Genomic DNA, 26,594 nt, shown 5'->3' with positions numbered 1-26,594 from the left:
CTCGCTCTTCCGTTCCCGCCGTATAGCTGGCTATCAAGAGTGCCTGCTTCGCTTTACTTGCAAGCGGACTCCATGACCGCCTTCACGGGTCTGGTTCCCTCATTCCATAATTTGGGTCGGGATGTGCTTTAAAACAATTCCCCGTATCCGAACGGAGGCTTTATTGCTCCCAAATAAACGCTTAAAAGAGCGAAGTGGGAGGAGCTTAATAAACTCGCGCCTGTGCCCTGCTCTCCTGACGTCATTACGTTACCCTTATGACGCAGTTTCCGCCTCATCAAGCGCCCGGCCGTGAAAGGTAACTCAAAAGGAAGTGAAGCGCGCTGCGGAGTTTGATGTTGGCGCAGGACAAACACCCTTTGGTGAAGCCAGTTTGCCCGCCATGTTGGTTACAGGCACGGGAAAGCTGCGTTGTCCGCCATGTTTGTTTAGGGCATGCTCCCCTTGTAACCCGAAAACCAATCCTGTCGCCGCCATTTTTGTTTACCTTGTTTCCTAGCAACAGTATCCGACCTGAACAAAATCCCATTTACCCAGGAGCAAGCCTCGTTAAATTCACTTGGGAATTACTTCTGCCTAGATATGATTGGAATTCTCCTGTGTGTGAATGTAGGAAGTCCAAAATATGGGGCGCACACACAGGCAGAACTTGCATATTATCCCATAATAACCAATGGAAAGCACCAATATCCTTTGTCATTGGGATAAGATGAATGTCTTTAGGGGAGGCTCTCTTGGGGGCATCATCTTTAGCTGAGGCAATTTGGGGGGGGGGCCTTCTCGGTGGTGGTGCCCCAGTTTTGGAACTCCCCTCTAGGATTCAGTTTCCTGAAGACCTGGTTATGTGCCCAGGCATTTGAGGATATCTTCTGACAGCATCCATGCCTTCAGTTGGCTAGTTCAGTGTTTCCCAACCACTGTTCCGCGGCACACTAGTGTGCCGCGAGATGTTGCCTGGTGTGCCGCGGGAAAAATTAAAAAATTCGAAAGATAGCTTCATATCTGGAGAGGCGGCCTTCAGGCGAGTTTTAATTTTAATTTTCCTTCTCCCACTTAATGCCCCACGCTCGCCCGAGCAGCTTGCAGCCCTCGGTAACCACGGCGACCCGAGGGAGGGGAGGGAACAGGGAAGTTGAGGGCGGCGGCGAGCCGCGATGACGTCAGTGGGCCGCGCCGCCTCGCCCTGGCACGGTGTGAGAGCCCCGGCTAGTGGCGCGAGCTTCGGAATAAGTGGGATCCACATGCGCGAGACCGAGGGCAGCCCTGGGCAGGAGGAAGCGGGGCCGCGCGTGCGGGCCACATCCCCACAGAGAGCGAGCCTCCCCGGCCCACCACTCCGGGCAGGTCCACTCGCATGAGGGGGCGGCGATGGCGACGGCCGGCAGCTTGCCTGCAATGCCATCCCTCGAGCAGGCGAGGAGCCCGGAGGCTACCAGATGCGAGTCCTCTTTCGCACCCTGCTCGGGAGTCCAGAGCACTTGGTCGCATTCAGGATCTAGAGTGGGGAAGCGGGGCTTGTGTCTGGGCTGGACACATTGGGCTGCCTGTGCCACTCGACCTGTGGGGAGAAATCAGGGTGGGAGTCACGACCGTGAGGCAGGGCTGCCAAGTGTGGCAGAAGAGGACACGGCCGTCGCACCTGTCTTCCGTGTCGACCTGCTGCCCTAAGGTCTTGGCTTTTTGGCGGTTGGCACAGAAGGAAGGCAAGGGGGAGGGGAAAAAATTGAAACTTACACTTTCGTGCATCCCTCCCAGCGTGACGCTGCGCGCTGACGTCACGGGGCTGTAATGGTGGTGTGCCTCGAGATTTTTTTCATGAAACAAGTGTGCCTTTGCCCAAAAAAGGTTGGGAAACACTGGGCTAGTTATGGCATGCCTACCTTGTTTTTAATAGTCGTATTGCAAATTTGAAACTGATTTAGTTGTCACCATCACTAAAACTGTTTTAATTAAATAAATAAATATATTTTTTAAAAAAAAGTATAGGGATCCCCACCCAGCCTGAGGCAGTGTCCCCTAAACAGGACTTTTGGTTAAAAAGAAAATCTACTAATATATATATAAAATATTGCAAAAACGCCTCCAGGCTTCAACAGCTGTTTTCAACAAATGAGGTTATCCGCATTTGTATGCTATGAAAAGTTGCACCGGTATTTCTCCCAGTCATGTAAGATTAGGATGTCTGTATGTATGCATGTAATGACGGGATCTGGTCTACAAATGAGCAATCCCTCAGTTCCCATCAGCCACCAACTCAAGGCGGGGGGCCCTAAGACAGACAGCTATTCTCTCAGCACCCCATTTGCAATATGGAGACAAAAATGATCTACCTTACAGGGTTGTGGTAAGAATTACAATATAATGTACGTGAAACATACTGAAGGCTAAAAAAAAGTTTTGCATAAACTTCCTAAGTCGCCTAGAAACTTACCTGCCTTGGACAACTAATAGAAGAATAATTATTAAATATTATTATTATTATTAGGCAGCCCTTAGCCACTTTCTGCTCTCAATCACTGAAGAATGGAGCAAAGTTTGCAGCTGTAAACATGGTTTCTCTCTCTGTGTGTGTATTAATAAGGCTTGACCTCAACACTTGCTGTACTCAGATTTGAAATGTACATGGGTTGAAACCCAAATAAATTAATTTGAATAACAAGTAATAACTTATGAGGCACAGCCCATATTCTCTCCAAATCACTGCCACAGTTTTTGCCTACGCAATTCGGTCTACACTGTTTCCCACAGCAAGGCGTGGGTGTTGCCTGTCAATCACATTTTAAATCCACCCACCCTTGCTATTGGCTGAGCTGTTCTCATGTCATGATACACTGAGTCAATATGTACCCTCAGTTTACAGCCTGAAACTCATTAGGCCCTGAGGCAGCAGATGCAGGAAGCAACTGCATATTGTAATACATCTGTATGTGTAATGTAGCCTGCACTAAGCTTGTCTGCTCCCCTCAAGTGCTGTGGAGGATGTTGCCGTGTTTCTAACTTTGTACATGAAGGGACAGGCATCGTCTTGTTCTTTGCCTCAGGCAGCATAATATATTGAGCCATCTTTGTATTGCAGAACAATATACAGTGGTGCCTCGCAAGACGAAAAGAATCCGTTCTGTGATTCTCTTCGTCTAGCGTTTTTTTCGTCTTGCGAAGCAAGCCCATTGAAGGATTAGCGGATTTTAGCGGCTTATCTGCTGATCGGATCAGCTGATAAGCGGCTTAGAAAAAGGGGGGGAAGGGGAAAAAACCAGCAGGAACTCGCAAGACATTGTCGTCTTGCAAAGCAAGCCCATAGGAAATTCGTTTTGCGAAGCACCTCCAAAACGGAAAACTCTTTCGTCTAGCGAGTTTTCCGTCTTGCGAGGCATTCGTCTTGCGGGGCACCACTGTACAGTGGTACCTCAGGATGCAAACGGGATCCGTCCTTTAACCCCGTTCGCATCCTGAATAGAACGTAAGATGCGACAGCGCGTCTGCGCTGGCGTGGGTCGCGTTTTGCCGCTTCCGCGCATGCGCATGACGTCATTTTGAGCATCTGTGCATGCACGAGCGGCGAAACATGGAAGTATCGCACTCCGTTACTCCCGGGTTGCCACAGAGCGTAACCTGAAAACTCTCAACCTGAAGCATATTTAACCCGAGGTATGACTGTACAGTAGTACCTCGTGTTAAGTACTTAATTCGTTCCGGAGGTCTGTACTTAACCTGAAACTGTTCTTAACCTGAAGCACCACTTTAGCTAATGGGGCCTCCTGCTGCTGCTGCGCCGCCGGAGCACGATTTCTGTTCTCATCCTGAAGCAAAGTTCTTAACCTGAAGCACTATTTCTGGGTTAGCGGAGTCTGTAACCTGAAGCGTATGTAACACGAGGTACCACTGTATCTGTAATAGGACCATATATATTCCCAGTTGATGGTGACCTTTCCCTATTTGTGGAATACCCTTTCTGATGAAATGTATCTGGCTGCCCCATTATTAACATTCAGGAGGAGTTTAAAAACTTTCCAGAGAGAAAATAGCTTAGCTAACAGAATTCTTATCAGCCACCGATGCACAAGAGGAATTATATGGACACATTCCCCAAAGGAGACTGTTTGGAAAACATTTCTCGGGAACTTAGGACTGACTAGGACATATTTGAAAAAGATGTAAGGTTGAAAAGGATCTATAGCTGGTTGTTCTGCAGTGTTACTATTCAGTCATTTTTTTTACATGTTTGTTCTTTGGAGTCCATTACATTATTCACATTTGTTGGTCTCATCACTTATTGTGCTTAATGCATAGGAAACCCTCGGGGCATATTAATTATACTGTACGGTTGGCAAAAAAAAGGGCAGAAGGACAAGGGTGCTTGGGAGGCAGAGGACTCATGAGCTCAGAAACTGAGCAGGCAGGCAGGGGTAAAAGGTAAAGGTAAAGGTAAAGGAATCCCTGACCATTAGGTCCAGTCGTGGCCGACTCTGGGGTTGCGGTGCTCATCTCGCTTTATTGGCCGAGGGAGCCGGCGTACAGCTTCCGGGTCATGTGGCCAACATGACTAAGCCTCTTCTGGTGAACCAGAGCAGCGCACGGAAACGCCGTTTACCTTCCCGCCGGAGCGGTACCTATTTATCTACTTGCACTTTGAGGTGCTTTCGAACTGCTAGGTGGGCAGGAGCAGGGACCGAGCAACGGGAGCCCACCCCGTGGTGGGGATTCGAACCGCCAACCTTCTGATCTGCAAGTCCTAGGCTCTGTGGTTTAACCCACAGCGCCACCCGTGTCCCACAGGCAGTTAGGGGAAGATAAGCTAAAATGCACCTGATATTAACTGGCCAGCTATATTTGTGGATCGAACCGCACACAGCAGGAGAAAACCAACCTCCCTTTCAAATCAATGAAATTTAACAGGGTCACTGGAGTGGCCAAATCAATCTAGAGAAAATCCCTATTTGATATCAAATATGTGCTTACTTGGCTATAATTATAGACTACTCTTCAGAGTAGTAAACACAGTATAAAAAAATGAAACAATTAATTAATCCTCATCGGACCAAGATAAGAAATCAGCAGCGCGCATTTGAATTCCTCTGCCCACTTACAGACCTATTCCCAAACTGCTATGTGAAAATATGTGTTTAAGCTGCCATCTAAAAAAAAAAAAAATCAGGGAAAGAGGGAGTTCCACAAATGGGGGGCTACCACAGACGAGACCTTCTCCTGCTTCACCCTGTAACAGGCCACCCCTGCTGTTGGGACCACACAAAGGGAGATGTGGGAAGAGGCATTCCATCGGGTAATGTCAAAACAAAAAAATTCCTTCCAGTAGCACCTTAAAGACCAACTAAGTTAGTTCTCGGTATGAGCTTTCGTGTGCATGCACACTTCTTCGGATACACTGAAACAGAAGTTGCCAGATCCTTCTATATAGTGAGAAGGTGGGGAGGGGTATTACTCAGAAGGGTGGTGGGAATGCGTGATTGGCAGATAGCTGAGATGAGCCTGTTGACGACTCTTAACGACTGCAATAGGTCTTACAGGAAAAAGCAAGGGGTAAGAAGGTGAGAAATGGCTTTGTAATGTATAGACTGGAATTTTAAGCTGCTGAATTACAACTCATTACCAAACTTAAAACCATGGAGAGACCTGGTCTGAACAAAGACATTGGATTCTTATCTCATTATACATGACAAAGCCATTTCTCACCTTCTTACCCCTTGCTTTTTCCTGTAAGGCCTATTGCAGTCGTTAAGAGTCGTCAACAGGCTCATCTCAGCTATCTGCCAATCACCCATTCCCACCACCCTTCTGAGTAATACCCCTCCCCACCTTCTCACTATATAGAAGGATCTGGCAACTTCTGTTTCAGTGTATCTGAAGAAGTGTGCTTGCACACGAAAGCTCATACCAAGAACTAACTTAGTTGGTCTTTAAGGTGCTACTGGAAGGAATTTTTTTGTTTTGACTATGGCAGACCAACACGGCTACCTATCTGTCATCGGGTAATGATTATCTCTGTTTTCCCGCAATAACATCCCCATCATCAGAAACACTGCTTCCTTTGTTTGCTCTCAGGGCCTCCGGTTATGCTTGGTAGGGTCTTTCTGGATTTCAATCTCTGCCTCTGCTGTGAGGCACAGGGCAGCCCTGGCTGGACTCTAGACCCCAGAGAGCTAAACATTTAACAGGCAGGGGGCAAAGGTGAGCCTTGCAGGATGTTCTTTGCAGAGGTGGATTCTCCAAGTGAATTGCCTGCCATTCCCGCAATGGAGGGTCTGTGGTGCTATCTCTTCTACCTCTACGGGGTCCTTGTGGATGCTCTCTCCTTGTGTGAGGGTCCCGCGAAGCTGCATGCCAGCGAGCTGAACCGAGATCAGGTAGTTGAAGCCGATGGAGGGCAGCTGGGGTTGACAGCAGGTGGAAGCCTCTTAAATGTCCTGAAGGAGCGTCTCCACCCCCATCGTTCAGCCCGGACACTGAGGTCCAGCTCTGAGGGCCTTCTGGCGGTTCCCTCATTGCGAGAAGTGAGGTTACAGGGAACCAGGCAGAGGGCCTTCTTGGTAGTGGCACCCACCCTGTGGAACACCCTCCTTTCAGATGTGAAAGAAATAAGCAGCTACCCTATCTTTAAAAGACATCTGAAGGCAGCCCTGTTTAGGGACGTTTTTAATATTTAATGCTGTATTGTTTTTAACACTCAATTGGGAGCCGCCCATTATTAAAATGCTTCTGTGTTCAAGCAGGTAGAACCCTTGAAGAATGAGGAGACCTTCATCCAGCATTTGGGGGGTGGGGAGACAAAATGCACATTATTATTATCACTATTAATCCTGCTATTATTTTTCCATCACGGTGGAATCTTCGTTCTCGAACACTGAAAATCTAGAAGTAAGTGTTCCGGTTTTCAAACGTTTTTCAGAACCCAAAGGTCTGATGCGGCTATCAGCTATTGTTTCCGGTGCTCTTATACCAATCGGAAGCCACGCTTTGGTTTTCGAACGTTTCGGGAGTTGAATGGACTTCCGGAACGGATTGTGTTCAAGAACCAAGGTACCACTGTATTTTTTTACACCCCCCCCCAGTAGAGGAGGTTTATCAGAGGTGGATTTAAGGAAGTGCAACAGCTTTGGTCGTGCTGGTGTGGAGCCTCAGGGGCACTGCAACTATTGTGTAGGATGGAAGGCAAGAGGTAGGGGTGGGGGGTGAATTTAGGCATTGCTGCTGAAAGTGGAGACCTGCCACTGGGTTCAGGGGTCTCGCAGGAGGTGGAAAGGGGGAGAAAGTCTCATTGTGCAAGCAGACCTCATTCTGTACACATGTACATCAATGAGTGTCATGTTTAATTCCACCCCCTGTCCTTCTGCTTTTTAATTATTTTAATCAGGTTTTTTGGGGGGGGGGGCTTTGGAGGTTTGTTTGCTAAGTGGCTATTTCCTGCATTTATGATTTATAGCCAACTAACTTTTACTCAGAGTAGACCCATTAAAATTAATGTGCCTAAGTTAGGCATAGCCATTAATTTTAATGTAAGGCTGTCATATGTCCAGAATTTCCCGGACATATCTGAGATTTGTCCAGACGGAATTTCTGAAAATCAGTAAAATGTTCGGGAAGAACCAGGCGTATGGCAACCCATCTCGGAAGTGTTGATTTTTTTGCCAAATTTCCTTTTAAAAAAATAGCTAAAAAACGTCATTGGGGGGGTGGGGAGCTCAACAACTTTTGTATCCAGATTTTCACTTTTTGAAATATGGCAACCCTATTTTAATGGCTCTCCTCTGAGCAGGACTAACAGTGGCCATGGCCATGTAGGTGGGGGTTCTTAGCATCACCATTTTCTTCTTCTGTGAAATGGGTATTTTGTGGTGCTCGTTATACATTATCAGGTTTTGAAATGTGCCCTGGGCCAAAGAAGGTTGGGAATACCTTGGGAAAGAGCCATCCAAGTTAAAAGACACAGTTTTTGCATGTAACATGTAGTTTGGCCCAAGGCCAAGACATCTGAGGCGAACCACAAAATGTGGCCCCACCTGCAGCCAGGGAAGAAGGGATGAGTGAAGGTCTACACCAGGAAAAAGGGAGAAATTAATTTCTACTTTGGGAACAAGGGGAAAGTAAAGATCTATGCAGTGGTACCTCAGATTAAGAACATCTGAAGGCAGCCCTGTTTAGGGAAGCTTTTAATGTTTGATATATTACAGTATTTTAATATTTTTTTGGAAGCCGCCCAGAGTGGCTGGGGAAGCCCAACCAGATGGGTGGGGTGTAAATAATAAATTATTATTATTATTATTATTATTATTATTATTATTATTATTATTTAAGAACTTAATTCGTTCTGGAGGTCTGTTCTTAACCTGAAACTGTTCTTAACCTGAGGTACCACTTTAGCTAATGGGGCCTCCTGCTGCCACCATCGCATGATTTCTATTCTCATCCTGAAGCAAAGTTCTTAACCCAAGGCATTATTTGTGGGTTAGCGGAGTCTGTAACCTGAAGTGTCTGTAACCTAAAGCGCCTGTAACCCGAGGTACCACTGTACTGAAAACAAGGTGTGGGAATCAAACCAACCTTCTCCAATGGTTGAAGTGAGAATTAAAGGTCGTGTCACTGCAGAAGAAGCAGGTGACGCATTTCTTTGAGGCTGAATCTGCTGCTCCTGTGGCTCCTGCCACCTGAGGCAGCTGCCTCACCTTGCCTCATGGGTGTGCTGGCCCTGCTTTGTCCCCAGGTATGACTCAGTTCTCCCCTTTGCAGTATATTGGCAGGTGGTTCTTCATTGCAGCAGCCGCGGCATCACCTTCCTCACTGGAGACGTTCGCCAGCACTGACAGCAGCATCTTCAGCATGACACAAACCAGCAGCCCAGAGCGGTTGCAACTGGAAGCTGCCATCCGACTGTGAGTTCCTTTTGCCCTTTGGCCCTTTCCCCGCAAAACACACTACTTTCCCAGGGGACCCAGGCTGAGCAAAGGCTCTCCAGGGCCGGTGTAGGGAAATAACAAAGAAGAGGCACAAATACAAGATGGGGGACACCTGGCTTGAGAGCAGTACATGTGAAAAGGATCTAGGAGTCTTGGTTGACCACAAACTTGACATGAGCCAACAGTGTGACGCGGCAGCTAAAAAAGCCAATGCAATTCTGGGCTGCATCAATAGGAGTATAGCATCTAGATCAAGGGAAGTAATAGTGCCACTGTATTCTGCTCTGGTCAGACCTCACCTGGAGTACTGTGTCCAGTTCTGGGCACCACAGTTCAAGAAGGACACTGACAAACTGGAACGTGTCCAGAGGAGGGCAACCAAAATGGTCAAAGGCCTGGAAACGATGCCTTATGAGGAACGGCTAAGGGAGCTGGGCATGTTTAGCCTGGAGAAGAGGAGGTTAAGGGGTGATATGATAGCCATGTTCAAATATATAAAAGAATGTCATATAGAGGAGGGAGAAAGGTTGTTTTCTGCTGCTCCAGAGAAGCGGACACGGAGCAATGGATCCAAACTACAAGAAAGAAGATTCCACCTAAACATTAGGAAGAACTTCCTGACAGTAAGAGCTGTTTGACAGTGGAATTTGCTGCCAAGGAGTGTGGTGGAGTCTCCTACTTTGGAGGTCTTTAAGCAGAGGCTTGACAACCATATGTCAGGAGTGCTCTGATGGTGTTTCCTGCTTGGCAGGGGGTTGGACTCGATGGCCCTTGTGGTCTCTTCCAACTCTATGATTCTATGATTCTAAGACTGTTTCTCGAACATGTGCAGAGCACAGGACTCGAGATGTTTCGACAAGGCAAAAGATCCAAATGGGACTCTCTACGTAGGACTCCCCACCTGCTCTGTGGATACCTTGAGGGGAGGGGGAGTTCAGAGATTTTGTAGGAGAGGATCCCCCAAGTTGGTAGTGTTGTAGAAAAAATTGGAGTTGGCTTTTACACTCCAACTCCCCTCAAAGGATTCAGTGTCCCCTAAGTCCGTTATCGGTCAGAGAATCGAATCCCGTTGCTCGGTCCCTGCTCATGCCAACCTAGCAGTTCGAAAGCACATCAAAGTGCAAGTAGATAAATAGGTACCACTCCGGCGGGAAGGTAAACAGCATTTCCGTGCGCTGCTCTGGTTCGCCAGAAACGGCTTAGTCATGCTGGCCACATGACCCAGAAGCTGTACGCTGGCTCCCTCGGCCAATAAAGTGAGATGAGCGCTGCAACCCCAGAGTCGTCCACGACTGGACCTAATGGTCAGGGATTCCTTTACCTTTACCTAAGTCCGTTATCAGTCAGAGAGAAATGGATGGAAGCAGGAACCAGTCTGAGCAAGGAGGATATTTATTTTTCTGTTGCAACAGTGCCTCCGCCCCGCTTTGCAAGGAGGCAGGGACCCAGAACAAGATGTACAAGAACTTTTAAAGGCTTTAGAAATTGCCCAATCTCTTAGCCAAAAACCAGCCAAAAGCATCACACAAGCATCACAGAAGGAGGTGGGTCTACAACAGAAATTTGCGTGTGTAACTCATCTCCTGTCTGTCGAGGTACCTGAGAATGTTTGCTGGCTATTGTTTCCTGGCTAGTCAGGGCTATTCCTCCCAAATGGTAAATACCTACTGATACACAGTAGATTCTCTTTTGACAGGTCTGCTTTGCCTTTAACAAATACTTGCCAGACCGATTTGCAGGATCTGCAAGTGAAAGAAAATATTGGAAAAGGTTTCCCAAGATGAGAGGAAATGGCTTCGGGATTGCTCAAATGAACTCAAATGAAGCGTAATTTTCCCAGGGAATATTTCCTAAATTTTGAAAGGCGACAGATTGGTTTTCTGTGGAGTGTGTTTCCCCAATGTGTGTGCACCCTAAGTTTTAAAATAACAGTAGACACCCCCAGTCCTTGCAGAAGAATACTGGGAGGAGGTCACACCAAAAAAGGCCAGGTCCATGCGCTGGTGCTTACAATGGAAGAACCAACACCAGGGGTTGGCATCATTGGGCATTTGCCAAGGCCCCACTGCTCCTCTGGAGATGCCTGGCTTTGCTGTTGTTGGCTAATCACCTATGTTTTCTGGACATGCACCACCCACATGCCTTCTGCTGTGCCCCTGAAGGTGCGCAGTCTGGGAGTCATTCTGTACTCGCAGCTGTCCATAGAGGCGCAGGTCAATTCTGTGTCCAGGGCAGTTGTTTACCAGCTCCACCTGGTACGCAGGCTGAGACCCTACCTGCCCATAGACTGTCTCGCCAGAGTGGTGCATGCTCTGGTTATCTCCCGCTTGGACTACTGCAATGCGCTCTACGTGGGGCTACCTTTGAAGGTGACCCAGAAACTACAACTAATCCAGAAAGCAGCAGCTAGACTGGTGACTGGGAGCGGCCGCCGAGACCACATAACACCAGTCTTGAAAGACCTACATTGTGTCGCGGCAGGAGGAAATTAAAGATTTAGATAATCTGTGGGCCAAAATAAAGGAGGAGTTTAAGCAAAATGTATTATATATGGAAAATAAATTAGGAGAGGTCCAGGAGATGATCGACCAAAAGATAGAGGGAGCAGTGGGTGAACTTTCAGCCAAAATTCAAGATCTCTCAGTAAAGTCCAAAATGATTGAGGAATCTAATAAAAAGCTGCAGAAAGAGATGAGGGAACAAAAAAAGGAGACATTGAAGGTAAAGGAAGAATTGGGAGAGCTAAGTATCTCTCAAGATAGGATTTGGGACAACCTAGCCATGGCGGATATGCGGTCAAAACAGCTCCATCTTAAATTTAGGGGAGTAGCAGAGGGGAGAAACGAAGACATCAGAGGGAAAATGATAAAAGAACTCTCTAATTGGTTAAATTTAAAGGAAGAAGAGGTGGCAGCTACTGTGGATAATGTATATAGAATGAATAGGCCTAATCATCTGAAAGCGAGTAAGTTCTTGGGGGATTGTTTGGTGATTTTTAATTCTTCGGAAATGAAAAATTTAATTTTGAGAAAGAGCTACAATAACAGACTAAGAATTGATGGAAGGCCTATCATCATTTATAAAGAAATACCGGTCAGGCTACTTCGTAAAAGAGAAGGATATAAACAAGTGGTAGCAGCTTTGAAGAGAAATGAGATCCCATTTCGCTGGGAGTTCCCGGAGGGGATCAGCTTCTTCTATAAAGAGAAAAAATTTAGATTGCTGGACACACAGGAGGCGGATAAGTTTTTGAGAAGATATGAAAAAGATCTGGGAAAGATAGAGAATAGACTAAGGAACAGGTTGGAAAAAGAGGATGGAGAGATAAGAAACATATACGAGGAGGAGAGGAGCGCAGAGGGGGAGGTGGTGGAATCAGATGAAGAGGATGAGGAGGCCGCAGTGGGAGCGGAGACTGTAGAAGAGGGGGAGCTCTCAGGAAACAAGGGAGAGAGATTATAGTTGCTGAATACGGTTAAAGGTTTAGAAGCAGACAAAAGGTAAATCATTACACACCCATTGAAATTTTTATCCTGGAATGTAAACGGGTTGAACGAGAAAGTTAAAAGGAATAAAATTGAGAAAGTCTTGAAAAATAAGAGGTATGATGTAATCTGCTTTCAGGAAACTCATATTGCTAAAAAACACAAACATATCCTGGTGAATAAAAAACTAGGGGTAGATTTTATTAATTCCGATGTTGGAAAAAAAAGAGGAGTAGTAATATATGTTAAAGAAAAATGGGAACCGACTCTGATCTGCAAGGACGAGGAAGGAAGAATTTTAGGAATTCAATTAAATTTCCGGGGGGGGGGGGAATTAATGTTGTAACGATATACGCTCCGAACACAAACAGAGGGGAGTTTTTTGAGAAACTTGAAAGCATGTTATTAGAATTGGACAACCGCAAATTAATCTTGCTTGGGGATATGAATGGCGTCCCAGCGCCGGATTTGGATAGGAGTACAGAGAAGGGAAAACTGAATAGGGGAAAACTGCCGAAATCATTTAGGGATATGGAAGAAAACCTAGACCTAATTGACATTTGGAGACACCAAAACCCCACCGCTAAACAGTTTACTCATTACTCCGAACCCCATCAGAGCTGGGGTAGAATAGATCAGATCTGGTTGACAAGAGCACTCTCTATGAGAGTTAAGAAATGTGAGATTCACCCTAGGACATTATCAGATCATTGTGCTCTAGATATGGAAATAAAAAATGAAGTGAAGGGACAATACAGATGGAGGATGTGCGAGAACTTATTTGACAGTGAAGAGGTGAGGGAAAGAATTAAAGGCACCCTAAAAGAATACTTAAACCTGAACAAAGAAACCCCTATAGATGTAGTCTGGGACGCCAGTAAGGCGGTCCTGAGGGGTCTCTTAATACAACAAAATAATTACAGGAGAAAGGTAAGGGAGCGTAAGAAAGAGGAGATCCTCTCTCAATTGAGAAATTACGAGAAAAAATTAATTAAAAACCCAACAGATGAAGCTGCTAACCGAGCCTCTAAGGTGCTACAATCTCAATACTCAGCAATACTAAATCAAGAGATAGAGTGGAAAATTAAATTTACAAAGCAAAGGTTTTTTGAGTCGGCAAATAAAATGGGGAAGTTACTCGCCTGGCAGTTAAGAAAAAGAAAGAAACAAAACATGATAAATAAAATAATATTGGAGGATAATATCATAGAAGACCCAGAGGAAATAGAAAATAGGTTTACCCAATTCTTTGAAAAGCTATACGAAAAAGGAGGGGAAAACAGTGTAGAGATTAAGAATTATTTGGAACAAAACGAAAAGAAATACATACTAGAAGAGGATAGAATACAACTGAATAAGGAGATCACAGTAATTGAGATCAAGGAGGCCATTAGCAGAATGAAGACCGGGAAAGCCCCCGGGCCGGACGGTCTGTCCGCAAAATATTATAAAACATTAGAAGAACATCTAGCCCCGGTCCTAAAAGACGTGATCAATAACATCTTTCAGGGGGGGAAGATCCCGGCCTCGTGGAAGGAGGCTTATATAACTTTGATCCCAAAAACAGAAAAAGAAAAAACAGATATAAAAAACTACAGGCCAATCTCTTTGCTTAACAACGATTATAAGATCTTTGCGGACATTATGGCCAGTAGACTTAAGAAGCTCTTAACGAAGTATATACACAAAGACCAAGTGGGCTTTCTCCCAAACAGACACCAGAAAGAAAATGTCCGCCACATATTAAACATCATTGAATACCTAGATATGAGAATAGATGTCCCGGCTGCACTAATCTTTATTGATGCCGAAAAGGCCTTCGATAATGTCTCATGGGAATTCTTATTACAATGCTTGGGAAAGGCAGGCATTGAAGGTCCTTATTTGAAAGGTATCAGGGCAATATACTCAGAACAACAGGCCAGGCTGATTATAAATGATAATCTGACGAAACCATTTAAGATTAAGAAGGGTACAAGGCAGGGCTGCCCTCTGTCCCCCCTGTTATTTATAATGGTTTTAGAAGTTATTGCAAATAGAATAAGGGAGGCAGTGAATGTGAGGGGGATAAAAATTGGGAACAAAGAATTTAAGCTTAAAGCCTATGCTGATGACCTGGTTCTGTCTGTGGAGAACCCAGTGGATAGTGCAAGCAGAGTGGTTGAACTTTTGGAGGATTTTGGTAGGCTGTCCGGTTTCAGATTAAATAGGAAGAAAACAAAAGTCCTAACAAAGAACATGACTGAACAGGAGAAAATTCAATTGGAAGAAAAGATTGGCATTAAAGCTGTGAATAAAGTAAAATATCTGGGAATTTGGCTCTCACCTAAAAATATAAACTTGGTTGAGGACAATTACAGTAAGGTGTGGCAGGACATTAAAAAGGACTTAGATACCTGGCACAGATTAAAACTCTCATGGACAGGGAGGATGGCAGCCATTAAGATGTGCATCCTCCCGAAATTATTATTCCTCTTTCAAAATATTCCGATAATTAAAGGCACCTCCCTCTTTAAGAACTGGCAAAGAACCCTGACCAAGTTCATTTGGCAGGGGAAGAGGGCCAGAGTAAAGTTGAAATATCTAACAGACTCGAGAGAAAGGTGCGGATTTGCGGTCCCAAATATTAGGTTATACTATGAAGCAGCCTGTATCTGCTGGATAAAGGAGTGGGCCACCCTCAGAAATTCAGACCTCTTAGATTTGGAGGGCTTTAATATAAGATTCGGGTGGCATGCCTACCTATGGCAAGATAAAGGGGAGGTCCACAGAGGTTTTTCTAACCATATTATCAGAGGCCCATTATTGGAAGTGTGGAAGAGGTATAAAAAACTGATTGAGAAAGGTATCCCATGGTGGCTCTCCCCAACCAATATTATTAAAATAAAAAAAATTAATATGGCAGATGAAAAATGCACGTATGAGGATATTCTAGAAAAGACAGAAATAGGATGGAGGGTGAAGCCTTATGAGGTACTGAAAGATAAAATAAAAGATTGGTTCCACTTTCACCAGATTTACGCCTTATGGGGTGAGCATAAGAGATTGGGCATGAATGAAAAAAAATCGTGGTTTCAGGTTGAAATCCTGGAAAGTAATAACAAACTCCTCTCAAAAATGTATAAACAATTATTGGAATGGGACACTAAGGAAGATCGGGTGAAAGGGGTTATGGTAAAATGGGAGAAAGACATTGGTCATAACATAGATTATAACAAATGGCAAATACTCTGGACGAAAGGTGTAAAATTTACAGCTTGCGTAGCTTTGCGGGAAAATCTAGAGAAAATGGTTTACCGCTGGTACTTGACCCCAGCAAAGTTAGGAAAAATGTATAAAACTGTTGACAACACCTGCTGGAGATGTAGAGATAAGGTCGGGACCTTCTTCCACATTTGGTGGACCTGTGATGTAATAAAAGAATTTTGGACGCAAATTCATGACGAAATGAAAAAAAATTTGAAGTATAACATCCCAAAAACCCCCGAGCTGTTTCTTTTAGGGCTGATTGGTAAAGAAATAAAGAAAATAGACCAAACTTTTTTTCAATATGCCATGGCTGCGGCGAGGATCCAAGTAGCACAAAAATGGAAAACCTCTGACTTACCTGCTATAGGAGAGTGGCAATTGAGGCTATACCAATATATTGAACTAGCGAGATTAACACAAAAAATAAGACAATACAACTCAAGTAAACTCAAAGACGAATGGAATAAATTTTTAATTTATTTTGAAAATACCCAGGGAATAAATAACTTATCAGTAGACGATAGCTGAAATCATCGATGTATATTTGCTTTATTAAAACTGCAGAAATAATATAAGAATTGGTAACTCCAAGACCGAGTTGGACGGAAGCTCTGTTAACTGTATCTGCGTCTTTGGTCTTTTCGTTTTTCTTTTTCTTCTTTTATTTATTTTTTTTTTTTACCTTTATCTTTTTTTCTTCTTTTTTCATTTCTTGTCTTTTTGACGGAACTCTTTTTTATCTTGATGGAACTCTTTTTTTTTGATGGAACTCTTTTTTTGTATGTTTGTACTTGTAATACTTGTAATATAATGTAAACTGTGTATTTTTTCTTAATAAAAATTAAAAAAAAGAAAAAGAAAGAAAGACCTACATTGGCTCCCAGTACGTTTCCAAGCACAATTCAAAGTGTTGGTGCTGACCTTTAAAGCCCTAAACGGCCTCGGCCCAGTATACCTGAAGGAGCGTCTCCACCCCCATCATTCTGCCCAGACACTGAGGTCCAGCACCGAGGGCTTTCTGGTGGTTCCCTCACTGTGAGAAGCCAAGTTACAGGGAACCAGGCAGAGGTTCTCCCATCAGATGTCAAAGAGAACAACAACTACCAGACTTTTAGAAGGCATCTGAAGGCAGCCCTGTTTAGGGAAGGTTTTAATGTTTGATGGACTACTGTATTTTAATATTTTGTTGGAAGCTGCCCAGAGTGGCTGGGGAAACCCAGCCAGATGGGCAGGGTATAAATAATTCTTCTTCTTCTGCTTCTTCTTCTTCTTCTTCTTCTTCTTCTTCTTCTTCTTCTTCTCTGTGGGAGGATGGGGGTGGGGAGCCGTATCACTGTCCTTCCATAGCCCTTATCTTCCATCTGTCCAAATCACTTTTTTTCAAGGAAAAATCTAGATGGGTACTTTGCTAAAGATGCATGATGTAGCTATGAGAAATCCTGGTATTTAATTGAGTGTATTGTTACGTCAGCTGGAGTGATATTGAAAAATATGCAGGATTTAAAAATAAATTAAGAGGTAACATGTTAAGAGGCCCCCTCCCCAAGGCCTCTCAGTTGTCTCTGACCAAATCTACCTCAAAGAATCCATTACATTTGGCTGTTTAGCCATCTATCCATCTCTCTCTCTCTCTCTCTCTCTCTCTCTCTCTCTCTCTCAGGAAGACAGGCCAATGTGTTCCCAGATCATGGATTTACTTACTTATGGAGCAGAGTGCTGATCTGGCTACAGAAGGTAAGGCAGAACTTCCTTTTCTAATGGCTCCTTTGATAAGCCCACTCTCAAAGCTGAGCTCAGAACAGGACTGGCCCTCTCAGCAGGCAGAGGGAGGAGCGTTGCAGGTAGGGAGAAGCAGCAGCAAGGTGTTTAGGGGGCAGGACTGCGAGTGTCATGTGGCCTGCCGACTGCATACCTCAGGAGCCGCTGAAGACACTGCCCGTGTTGTTGTTTTTCCGAAGTAGTCCTTTTATTATTTGCTGTTCAAGTCCTCTTGTGTTTTGAAAGTGGTAACGTTCCTGTTCACAGGGATTAAGTTAAACTCTTAAGAAAATTCTACAGTGGAAGGAGAACTTCTTACAATCGCCTTCTGAAAATAAAACATTCACTTGTCAGCTAGCAGAGACCAGGAGCTGAAGCAGTAAGAGCAGAAATCCACATTTCAATTACCGTATTTTTTGCTCTATAAGACTCACTTTTTCCCTCCTAAAAAGTAAGGGGAAATGTGTGTGCGTCTTATGGAGTGAATGCAGGCTGCGCAGCTATCCTAGAAGCCAGAACAGCAAGAGGGATTGCTGCTTTCACTGCGCAGCCTGTTCTGGCTTCTGAGATTCAGAATTTTTTCTTTCTTGTTTTCCTCCTCCAAAAACTAGGTGCGTCTTGTGGTCTGGTGCGTCTTATAGAGCAAAAAATACAGTAGGTGGAGAGGTTTTGGTTTCTGTCCCACAGAGACCACAGCAGCCCCACTTTGATGCTCTTTGTTCTCCAACTTACACAAGTCAAGTAACCCTCCTCCTCCCAAGTGGCACACAGTGCCCTTTGGTTTCTTCTTTGAGCCCAGGGGTGCATCTAATGGAAGTGTTTGAATGCATCCAGCATAGGTGCATTTTTTGTGTAGATATACTGCACTGCCAGACAAATATCAAATGTAGTTTAAACGAACTGTATTAGAAATAGATGCCGCTCCCCAACCTCCCATGTTTCAGGGGGAAAAGTTGCTCCAGTCTACAAAGTGTTTTTGGTAGCAACAATCTCAACAAAAGTAGTTGTTTGTTTGGTAAACTTTGTTTAGACGCTGCCCGTGTTGACCTAAGATTAATCCGCAAATCCAGCCAGCTTCTCTGTGTGGAAATGGGAGGAGAATGTCATCTTGTCCTTCTCCTCCTGCAGCAAAATGTCTCGGGCCAGCCCCAGTTCAGAAAAATAGCATGGTATAGCCTTTGTTAGCAAATGAGAAATGAAAGCTAGGAGCTAAATGGCACCTTAAACCTAGGTTATGGGCGCAGCAACGGAATGTCTAGGCACACTTTTTTTATAACAAGAATACAAAGCTGAAAATGAATAGACTGCGCTAAAATATTCTATTCATTTTCACCTGGTCTAGTCCTTCCCCTGTCCACCCCCCTAATATTCTTAAGAGGGTCTCTTCCCCAGTCTGCAGAGAGTAGCTGGACGTGGGGAGGCAGGAAAAGGTCCTCCTTTCCTTCCACTCTGCAGTTTTAATAGGCACAGTACCACACCCAGAGCTCAGAAACTGCTCGCACGAATGAAATTCTCCATGCACCTAGAACAATGGGAGTTTTGAACATTGGGGTATATCCCAATACCATGTTTGAACCCTGTGCCCGAGGTTTTCCGTTTTTGTATAGCCCTACTGGGACTGAGGTGGCATTAAATCCTGCTGCATTTGGGTGGCACTGTGGGTTAAACCACAGAGCCTAGGACTTGCCAATCAGAAGGTCGGTGGTTCGAATCCCCGCGACGGGGTGAGCTCCCGTTGCTCGGTCCCTGCTCCTGCCAACCTAGCAGTTCGAAAGCACATCAAAGTACAAGTAGATAAATAGGTACCGCTCTGGCGGGAAGGTAAACGGCGTTTCCGTGCGATGCTCTGGATCGCCAGAAGTGGCTTAGTCATGCTGGCCACATGACCCAGAAGATGTACGCCGGCTCCCTCAGCCAATAAAGCGAGATGAGCGCCGCAACCCCAGAGTCGTCCATGACTGGACCTAATGGTCAGGGGTCCCTTTACCTTTACCTTTACTAGGCCTGGGGTGGCATTAAATCCTGCTGCATTTGGCTGCATGCCCCGTTACCCACAGGGAACTAGGGTGCGCAGCCATACTGAGCAGTCCTGCTTCACTGTCTACGTGCTCTGCCTTCCTGCAAAGTGAACTATCTTTACATGAGTTGGGCTTCCAGGATATTGATAAAGGTAAAGGGACCCCTGACCATTAGGTCCAATCGTGGCCAACTCTGGGGTTGCGGCGCTCATCTCGCTTTACTGGCCGAGGGAGCCAGTGTACAGCTTCCAGGTCATGTGGCCAGCATGACTAAGCCACTTCTGGCGAACCAGAGCATCGCACGGAAATGCCGTTTACCTTCCCGCCAGAGTGGTACCTATTTATCTCCTTGCACTTTGATGTGCTTTCGAACTGCTAGGTTGGCAGGGCAGGGACCGAGCAACGGGAGCTCACCCTGTCGCGAGGATTCGAACCGCCAACCTTCTGATCAGCAAGTCCTAGGCTCTGTGGTTGAACCCACAACGCCACCCTCAATTTACCTCTACATTCAGTTGCTTGAATTTGTTTGGTATGTACCTCGACTTGAGTAAATGGGTTATTTTTCTCACCTGCGTTCTGAAGTGGTATAGTCCTGGGAAGGCTGCACCATGGAAATCTGTGCATCAGCCTGCAGCCTCGACCTGCAGCTCCCATCTCTCTTGACCTATGAACATGTTTCTTTCTCTCCGACTTCCCCACTCCAGGCCGCCCTCACATGAGGACAGAGCTGTTCTCTGGCAAGTGCCCCGACTCCATCATTGTCCAGGAAACAGACCGAGACTACCAGAGGATCCTTCTGTATTGTGAGTCCTTCATCCACAGATGTCTGAACTGGGGAGCTTAATTGGGTTAGAGCTGGGGTCAGCAAACCTTTTCAGCAGGGGGCCGGTCCACTGTCCCTCAGACCTTGTGGGGGGCTGGACTATATATTTTTTTGGGGGGGAGAAATGAACAAATTCCTATGCCCTACAAATAACCCAGAGATGAGAGTCCCCGATTATAAAAACATAGAAAATGGGAGATACATAGCCACTCCAGCAACATATCTCTATATCCTCGCATCCAGAAACGCAAGAAGGGCTTTTACTCTTGCTAGAAGTTCAGCCTTGCCCTCACCGGTTCTGGAAGTCTCCTATAGAAGAGTCCTGTACGCACAGAGACTTTGCGCCTGCCCATTAGGGGAAACAGGAAGCCCCAAACACACCCCGTATTTTTCGCTCCATAAGACCATAAGATGCACCTAGTTTTTAGAGGGGGAAATCAAGGGGGGGGGGAATTCTGCGCAGAGCATATAAGCGGCTCTTGCCTTTCTTGCATTAAACCCTTCCGTCCCTCCTCCCACTTCGCCGAGAAGCCAGCAGAGCAAGCTGTGCAGCTCTCGCTGAAGCCAGCAGAGCAAGAGCGATAGCTGCACAGCGCCTCTTCTGCTGACTTCCCAGCAAAGCGGGATGAGGGACGAAAGGGAGCCCTTACAAGGGATTGCTGAGCAGAGCCTGGCAGCAGCTCTTGCTGGCTTTTCCGGGAGGTGGGGGAAAGGACAGAGGGCAGCCCGTCACTCCCTTCTCCCACCTTGCGGAAAATCCAGCAAGAGCCGCACACACGCTCTCTTTAAAGAGAGCACGGCTCCAGCAAGAGCCTCCCGCCTGCATTCGCTCCATAAGACGCACACACATTTCACCTTACTTTTTAGGAGGAAAAAAGTGTGTCTTATGGAGCGAAAAATACGGTATTTTTTAGATGTCCTTTTTATGCTGACATTTGTAGAGACACCGTTGATCCTTTGCTGAAGAGGCTCGCTGATCTTTCAGACAAGCCTAACCCAGAGATGCATTTTAAATAAAAGCACACATTCCACTCATGTAAAAACACGCTGATTCCTGGACTGTCCACGGGCCGGATTTAGAAGGCGATTGGGCCAAATCTGGCCCCCGGGCCTTCGTTTGCCTACCCATGGGTTAGGGTAACGAATCTTGGAATTGAAATGTCCTTGCATCTGAGCTGCGCTCGTCCTTTCTCCCCAGCCCGAGTCCTCCACCCTGCTGAAGGCTGTATTTCTGACTTCAAAGGCAAAGCTTCCTGCCTTGACATGAACGAATTCCTGCTTATACCCAGGACCCAAGGTAGGTATTACTAGTGAACTGGGTGATGCTTTACCTGTTGTTGCAACTTTTCCGCTTTTAGCATCTCTCAGATGGAGGGTGCATCACCCCAAAGAGAGGACAAAAGAAAACACAGATAGGTTCACTTATACAGTGGTACTTATACACCTTGGTTCTCAAATTTAATCCGTTCCGGAAGTCCGTTCCAAAACCAAAGCGTTCCTAAACCAAGGCGCGCTTTCTCATAGAAAGCAATGCAAAATGGATTAATCTGTTCCGGGCTTTTAAAAATAACCCCCCCAAAACAGCAATTTAACATGAATTTTGCTATCTAACGAGACCGTTGATCCATAAAATGAAAGCAATAATCAATGTACTGTACTACAAAATAAATAAGACAGTATTGTAGATGATAAAAATTAAAATTAAACGATAGTCATTGTTTGGGCGGGGGTTTTTTTAATCCATTTCTGCAGTCACGCAATCAATAAGTAGCTGAACTGGGCTCCACACAGTGGCAAAAACAAATTAAACGAAAAAGAATCAAAAACAAAAACGCAAAATAGTTTTTTTAAAAAGCGCCTAACTTAATCCGTTCTGGAAGTCCGTTTGACTTCTGAAATGTTCAAAAACCAAGGTGCAGCTTCTGATTGGTGCAGGTGCCCTGCAAACAATAGCCGACAGCCGCATCGGACGTTCGGCTTCTGAAAAATGTTTGGAAACCGGAACACTTACTTCCGGGTTTTCGGCGTTTGAGAACCAAGGCGTTTGAGTACCAAGGCATTTGAGAAGCAAGGTACCACTGAATATGGATTGATGCAAACTTGGAAATAATTATTAGGATTTAGATAGCAGTACTGTACAATATGTCTCTCGCCACGGTGGGGAAGACCACTCAGTCTGTTGCCCAGGTGGTAACAGCCGATGGGCAACTTCCAAGCCCCCTCCCCATGCTTCTTTCTTTTGCACCTCCAAACTGGATTTGGACTGGAGAGCTCTTCCGATAGAGGCCTGCTTCAAACAGCGGACAGTCCTTTGCAATGTAGGGCACCTAGTCAACCTTAGTCAGATGTGACTGCTCCTTTCTACAGAGGCTGTTTCCGAAGCACCCCAAAATCAAGATTGTGTACCCCACACTTGCCCTAAGCAAAGCGATATCTTGTCATTATAGCTCAGCTACAACATCCCAGAGTTAGAGGAGAGCAAGATTTCTTGTCCGTGACACACCCGGCTATGAAAACAACTTCACATTCCCATCCCTCGCTCTGCCCTGCAGACTCAAAATTCACTTCTGGATTCCAAAGACCAGAGTCACAACTAACTTTGCAAACGTTTGTGTACTAATCCTCATTGGCCTTCTCTCTTTCAGGTGCCTGTGAATTCCAAGCATTTTGACCTCAAACTCCTTGGGTAAGATAAGCCATCCTGTCCCCAACCCAAATACATATTTAACTTCCCTACCATCCTAAAATCACCATCTCCCTGTGGTATGAGTCAAACCTTAGGGTGCCTAATAGTAAAGAAATGTCCCTGATCCTATAGAACAGGGTTGGCTTCTAGCTCACTTTTTTTTTTCTTGGAATAAATTTTATTAGATTTTATAAAGAGAGATACAAAGATGATGATCAAACATGTTTTTTGGCTAAACAAATACGTTGATCTAGGTAAAATTAAAATATAGATCCAGAGGAAAAGAAGGGGAAAAGAAAGAAAGAGAGAGAGAGAGAGAGAGAGAGAGAGAGAGAGAAGGATTAAAATAGAGAGAAAATAAATAAATAAGGTTAAGATACTACAGTGGTACCCCGCAAGACGAACGCCTCGCGAGACGAAAAACTCGCAAAACGAAAGGTTTTTTCGTTTTCGAGTTGCCTCGCAAGACGAATTTCCCTATGGGCTTGCTTCGCAAAATGAAGCTTGCCCCGGGGACAGCGGGTCTTCTCTTTTGAAGCAAGGGGCTGCGGGGAGATCGTTTCTCCCCACCGCCCCTTGCTTCAAAAGAGGTCCGGGGGCAGCGGGAAGCGAAGCGCTTCTTCCCCGCTGCCCCCGGACCTCTTTTGAAGCAAGGGGCTGCGGGGAGATCGCTTCTCCCGGTGCTCCGAAGCCGGGCGGGGGGCAGGGGACACCTCCCGCCGCCGCGGGGACACCTTTTGAAGGCAGGCGGGGGGAGCAAAGACTTTCGCCCCCCGCCCGCCTTCAGAAGAGGTCCAGGACCTCTTCTGAAGTCTGGCGGGGGGCAAAAGTCTTTGTCCCCCCTGCCTGCCTTCCCAGGGGCTTTTAAATCGCCCCGGACAGCGGAGAAGTCCTCCGCTGTCTGGGGCGATTTTAAAATGCCGCCCGCCAGCATTTTAAGATCGCCCGGACAGCGGAGAAGTCCTCCGCTGTCCCGGGGTTTTTTTAAATGCTGGGGGTGGGAAGAAAAGCCCTTGTCCCCCCCCCCCCCAGCCTTCAGAAGAGGTCCGGGGACAGACTGTCCCCGGACCTGGTCTGAAGGCGGTTTCCCTAGGAACGCATTAATTGATTTTCAATGCATTCCTATGGGAAACCGTGCATCGCAAGACGAAAAAACCGCAAGACGAAGAGACTTGCAGAACGAATTAATTTCGTCTTGCGAGGCACCACTGTAAAGCACTTCTGGTTCTTCATCTGTCAGCTATATATAAACAATATTCAACTCATCTGCTCCAATATAACACTCAGCACAACTACTTTTTATAAGTAAACATTCTCTTCAGCCTTCAAACCCAAATGCCATTACAGTCATGCCTTGGAAGCTGAACGCCTTGCAACTCGAACGTGTTGGCTCCCAAACACCACAAACCCAGGAGCTTCCTGCAGCCAATTGGAAGCCACACCTTGGTTTCCGAACGTTTTGGAAGTTGAACGGACTTCCGGAATGGAGTCCTTTCGACATCCAAGATACAACTGTATTTCTTTTCCACACCAAAAGCACTCAGGGCTGATTTCCTTAAGAATGGAGAGGTTTGATCTTCTTGCAGTCCATGGGACTCTCAAGAGTGTTCTCCAGCACCATAATTCAAAAGCATCAATTCTTTGGCGATCAGCCTTCTTTATGGTCCAGCTCTCACTTCCATACATCACTATTGGGAAAACCATAGCTTTAACTATACGGACCTTTGTTGGCAAGGTGATGTCTCTGCTTTTTAAGATGCTGTCTAGAATGGGAATTAGTAGACCCAATTTGCTCACGTTCATTAATTTTAATGGCGCTACTCTTGAGTGGAACTTAGTTCAGTGCCACCCAAAGGAAGATGCCTCATTCACAGTCAGACAACCGGCCAAGCTAGCTCACTGGCTGGCTCTGGCTTTCCAGGGTTTCAGGCAGGAGACAATCATAGCCCTGGCCTGGAGAAGCTGGGGTCTGAACCTGGGACCTTCTGCATGCAGGGCAGCTGTGCTGTCACTAAGCTACAGCCCTTCCCCAGCTTGCAGGCGAACGTCTGTGGCTCAGCAATATCAGCCTGCCCCTGGAATGCAGGGCTGCTTTGTGAATTCTTCTCCAGGGTGGGTCACAGCCTCAAGTTCACGCAGGGGAAACCAGGAGGGCCTTAGCAAAAGGGCCAGAGCTCAGTCGGTAGAAGTGTTCGAAGTTATGAAGAGCACGGGGGCAGAACGGTTTTTCTCCATCTCTCAATACTGCCTGAAACCCGGGCTCATCAACTGAAGCTGAATCTCGCCAGCTTCAGGCAAAAGAAAGGGCTTTTGCATAAATGGTGCCTTTCGCTCACACAGGAAGTAGCGATGGTGGGCAGTGACTCAGGGTGGTTGTGAAAGAGGATCAGACAAATTCATGAAGGATGAAGCAATCAATGGCTACTAGATGAGGCTCAAAACATTTGTGTCAGTACACGTTTAACGCTGCACCATGGTTAGGTTGGGAAAGGCAGAGGAGGGGAGATTTGCATACAATGCCCAGCAGAAAAAGGATTGTACAACAAGCCTCCAGGGCACTCCTGATCTCGTAACAGACGCCGGGAGTCACCGACAGGCAATTTTGCTTTTTGGTATCTACTTACCAGATCCAGTTCCGCAGTTGCTCACGAAACCAATGAAATACAAAACCTCAGATTCCTTCAGTACCAACCCTCCTCATTCCTTCCTTTCTTGTTTTCACCTCAGCTTTGGACCCGCTGCGGCTGGACTTAACCGTATACAGAAGTTCGTTTGCCTCACTCACTGGGGATGCGGGTGGTTTTACACGTCTTGTGGTGTTGAATAAAATTCCTTTGAGCCAAAAGTGGACTTCCAGGTCTCTGTGTCCAGCCTCTGGGATTCTCCTCAGACCACGCACTTCCTCAAGTGCTTTTGCCTGGCTGGAATGTGTCCCTGAACTGCGGTAACGCCTCTTGCTTGTCTGCATGGAGAGGTGTGTGTGTGTGTGTGTGTGTGTGTGTGTGTGTATAGAAACCCAACTTTTGTGTGGCTAGAATGCAGCAAACACAGGATGCGGGTGGCGCTGTGGGTTAAACCACAGAGCCTAGGACTTGCCGATCAGAAGGTCGGCGGTTCGAATCCCCGTGACGGGGTGAGCTCCCGTTGCTCGGTCCCTGCTCCTGCCCACCTAGCAGTTCGAAAGCACGTCAAAGTGCAAGTAGATAAATAGGTACCACTCTGGCGGGAAGGAAAACAGCGTTTCCGTGCGCTGCTCTGGTTAGTCATGCTGGCCACATGATCTGGAAGCTGTACACCGGTTCTTAAAAAACAGGGAGGGGGAGGGAGAATGCAGCAAACTGCACCAAGCAGTGAAGGATAGCTCAGTTGGCAGAACACAAGACTTAATTGGCAGGGTTCGAGCCCCCATGTTGGGCAAAAATATTCCTGCATTGCAGGAGGTTGGACTAAATGATCCTTGTGGTTCCTTCCAGCTCTATGATTCTGTGATTAGTCACATCAGTTGCTCCTCCCATTTTTTGTCTCTGGCCCCACCCACTACCAGCATGGTCCCCACAAAGGAATTCGGCCCAAAGGTATGTTCACCCCGCCACCCTGCTATAGTATTTTATTGCATACAATTCCATACAATAAAATACAAAACAAGAAAATAAAAGAAGCAATAAA

General features: G+C 46.0%; 1 protein-coding gene across 5 annotated transcripts; it reads left to right on the top strand.

Annotated features, from left to right (window-relative positions):
- The first annotated feature begins 242 nt into the window (after positions 1 to 242).
- On the top strand, positions 243 to 25,773 carry APOM (apolipoprotein M). 5 transcript variants are annotated; one of them, XM_083493498.1, is made up of 8 exons: positions 243 to 298; positions 2,087 to 2,114; positions 8,743 to 8,885; positions 17,304 to 17,377; positions 20,124 to 20,222; positions 21,441 to 21,539; positions 22,888 to 22,928; positions 25,656 to 25,773. In XM_083493498.1, exons 1-7 carry the CDS (start codon positions 258 to 260, stop codon positions 22,911 to 22,913), a joined length of 510 nt encoding a protein of 169 aa, XP_083349624.1. In that variant the 5' UTR covers positions 243 to 257; the 3' UTR covers positions 22,914 to 22,928; positions 25,656 to 25,773. The 5 variants fall into 5 exon arrangements, with proteins under 5 accessions (XP_083349624.1, XP_083349626.1, XP_083349625.1 ...); XM_083493500.1 differs by lacking the exon at positions 243 to 298 and adding an exon at positions 502 to 609; XM_083493499.1 differs by lacking the exon at positions 243 to 298 and adding an exon at positions 568 to 599.
- Positions 25,774 to 26,594: the final 821 nt, after the last annotated feature.

The sequence above is a fragment of the Podarcis liolepis genome (assembly GCF_965112155.1).
Source record: "Podarcis liolepis genome assembly, chromosome: 2".
NCBI lineage: Eukaryota > Metazoa > Chordata > Lepidosauria > Squamata > Lacertidae > Podarcis > Podarcis liolepis.
This window is presented reverse-complemented; position numbering and strand designations above follow the sequence as displayed.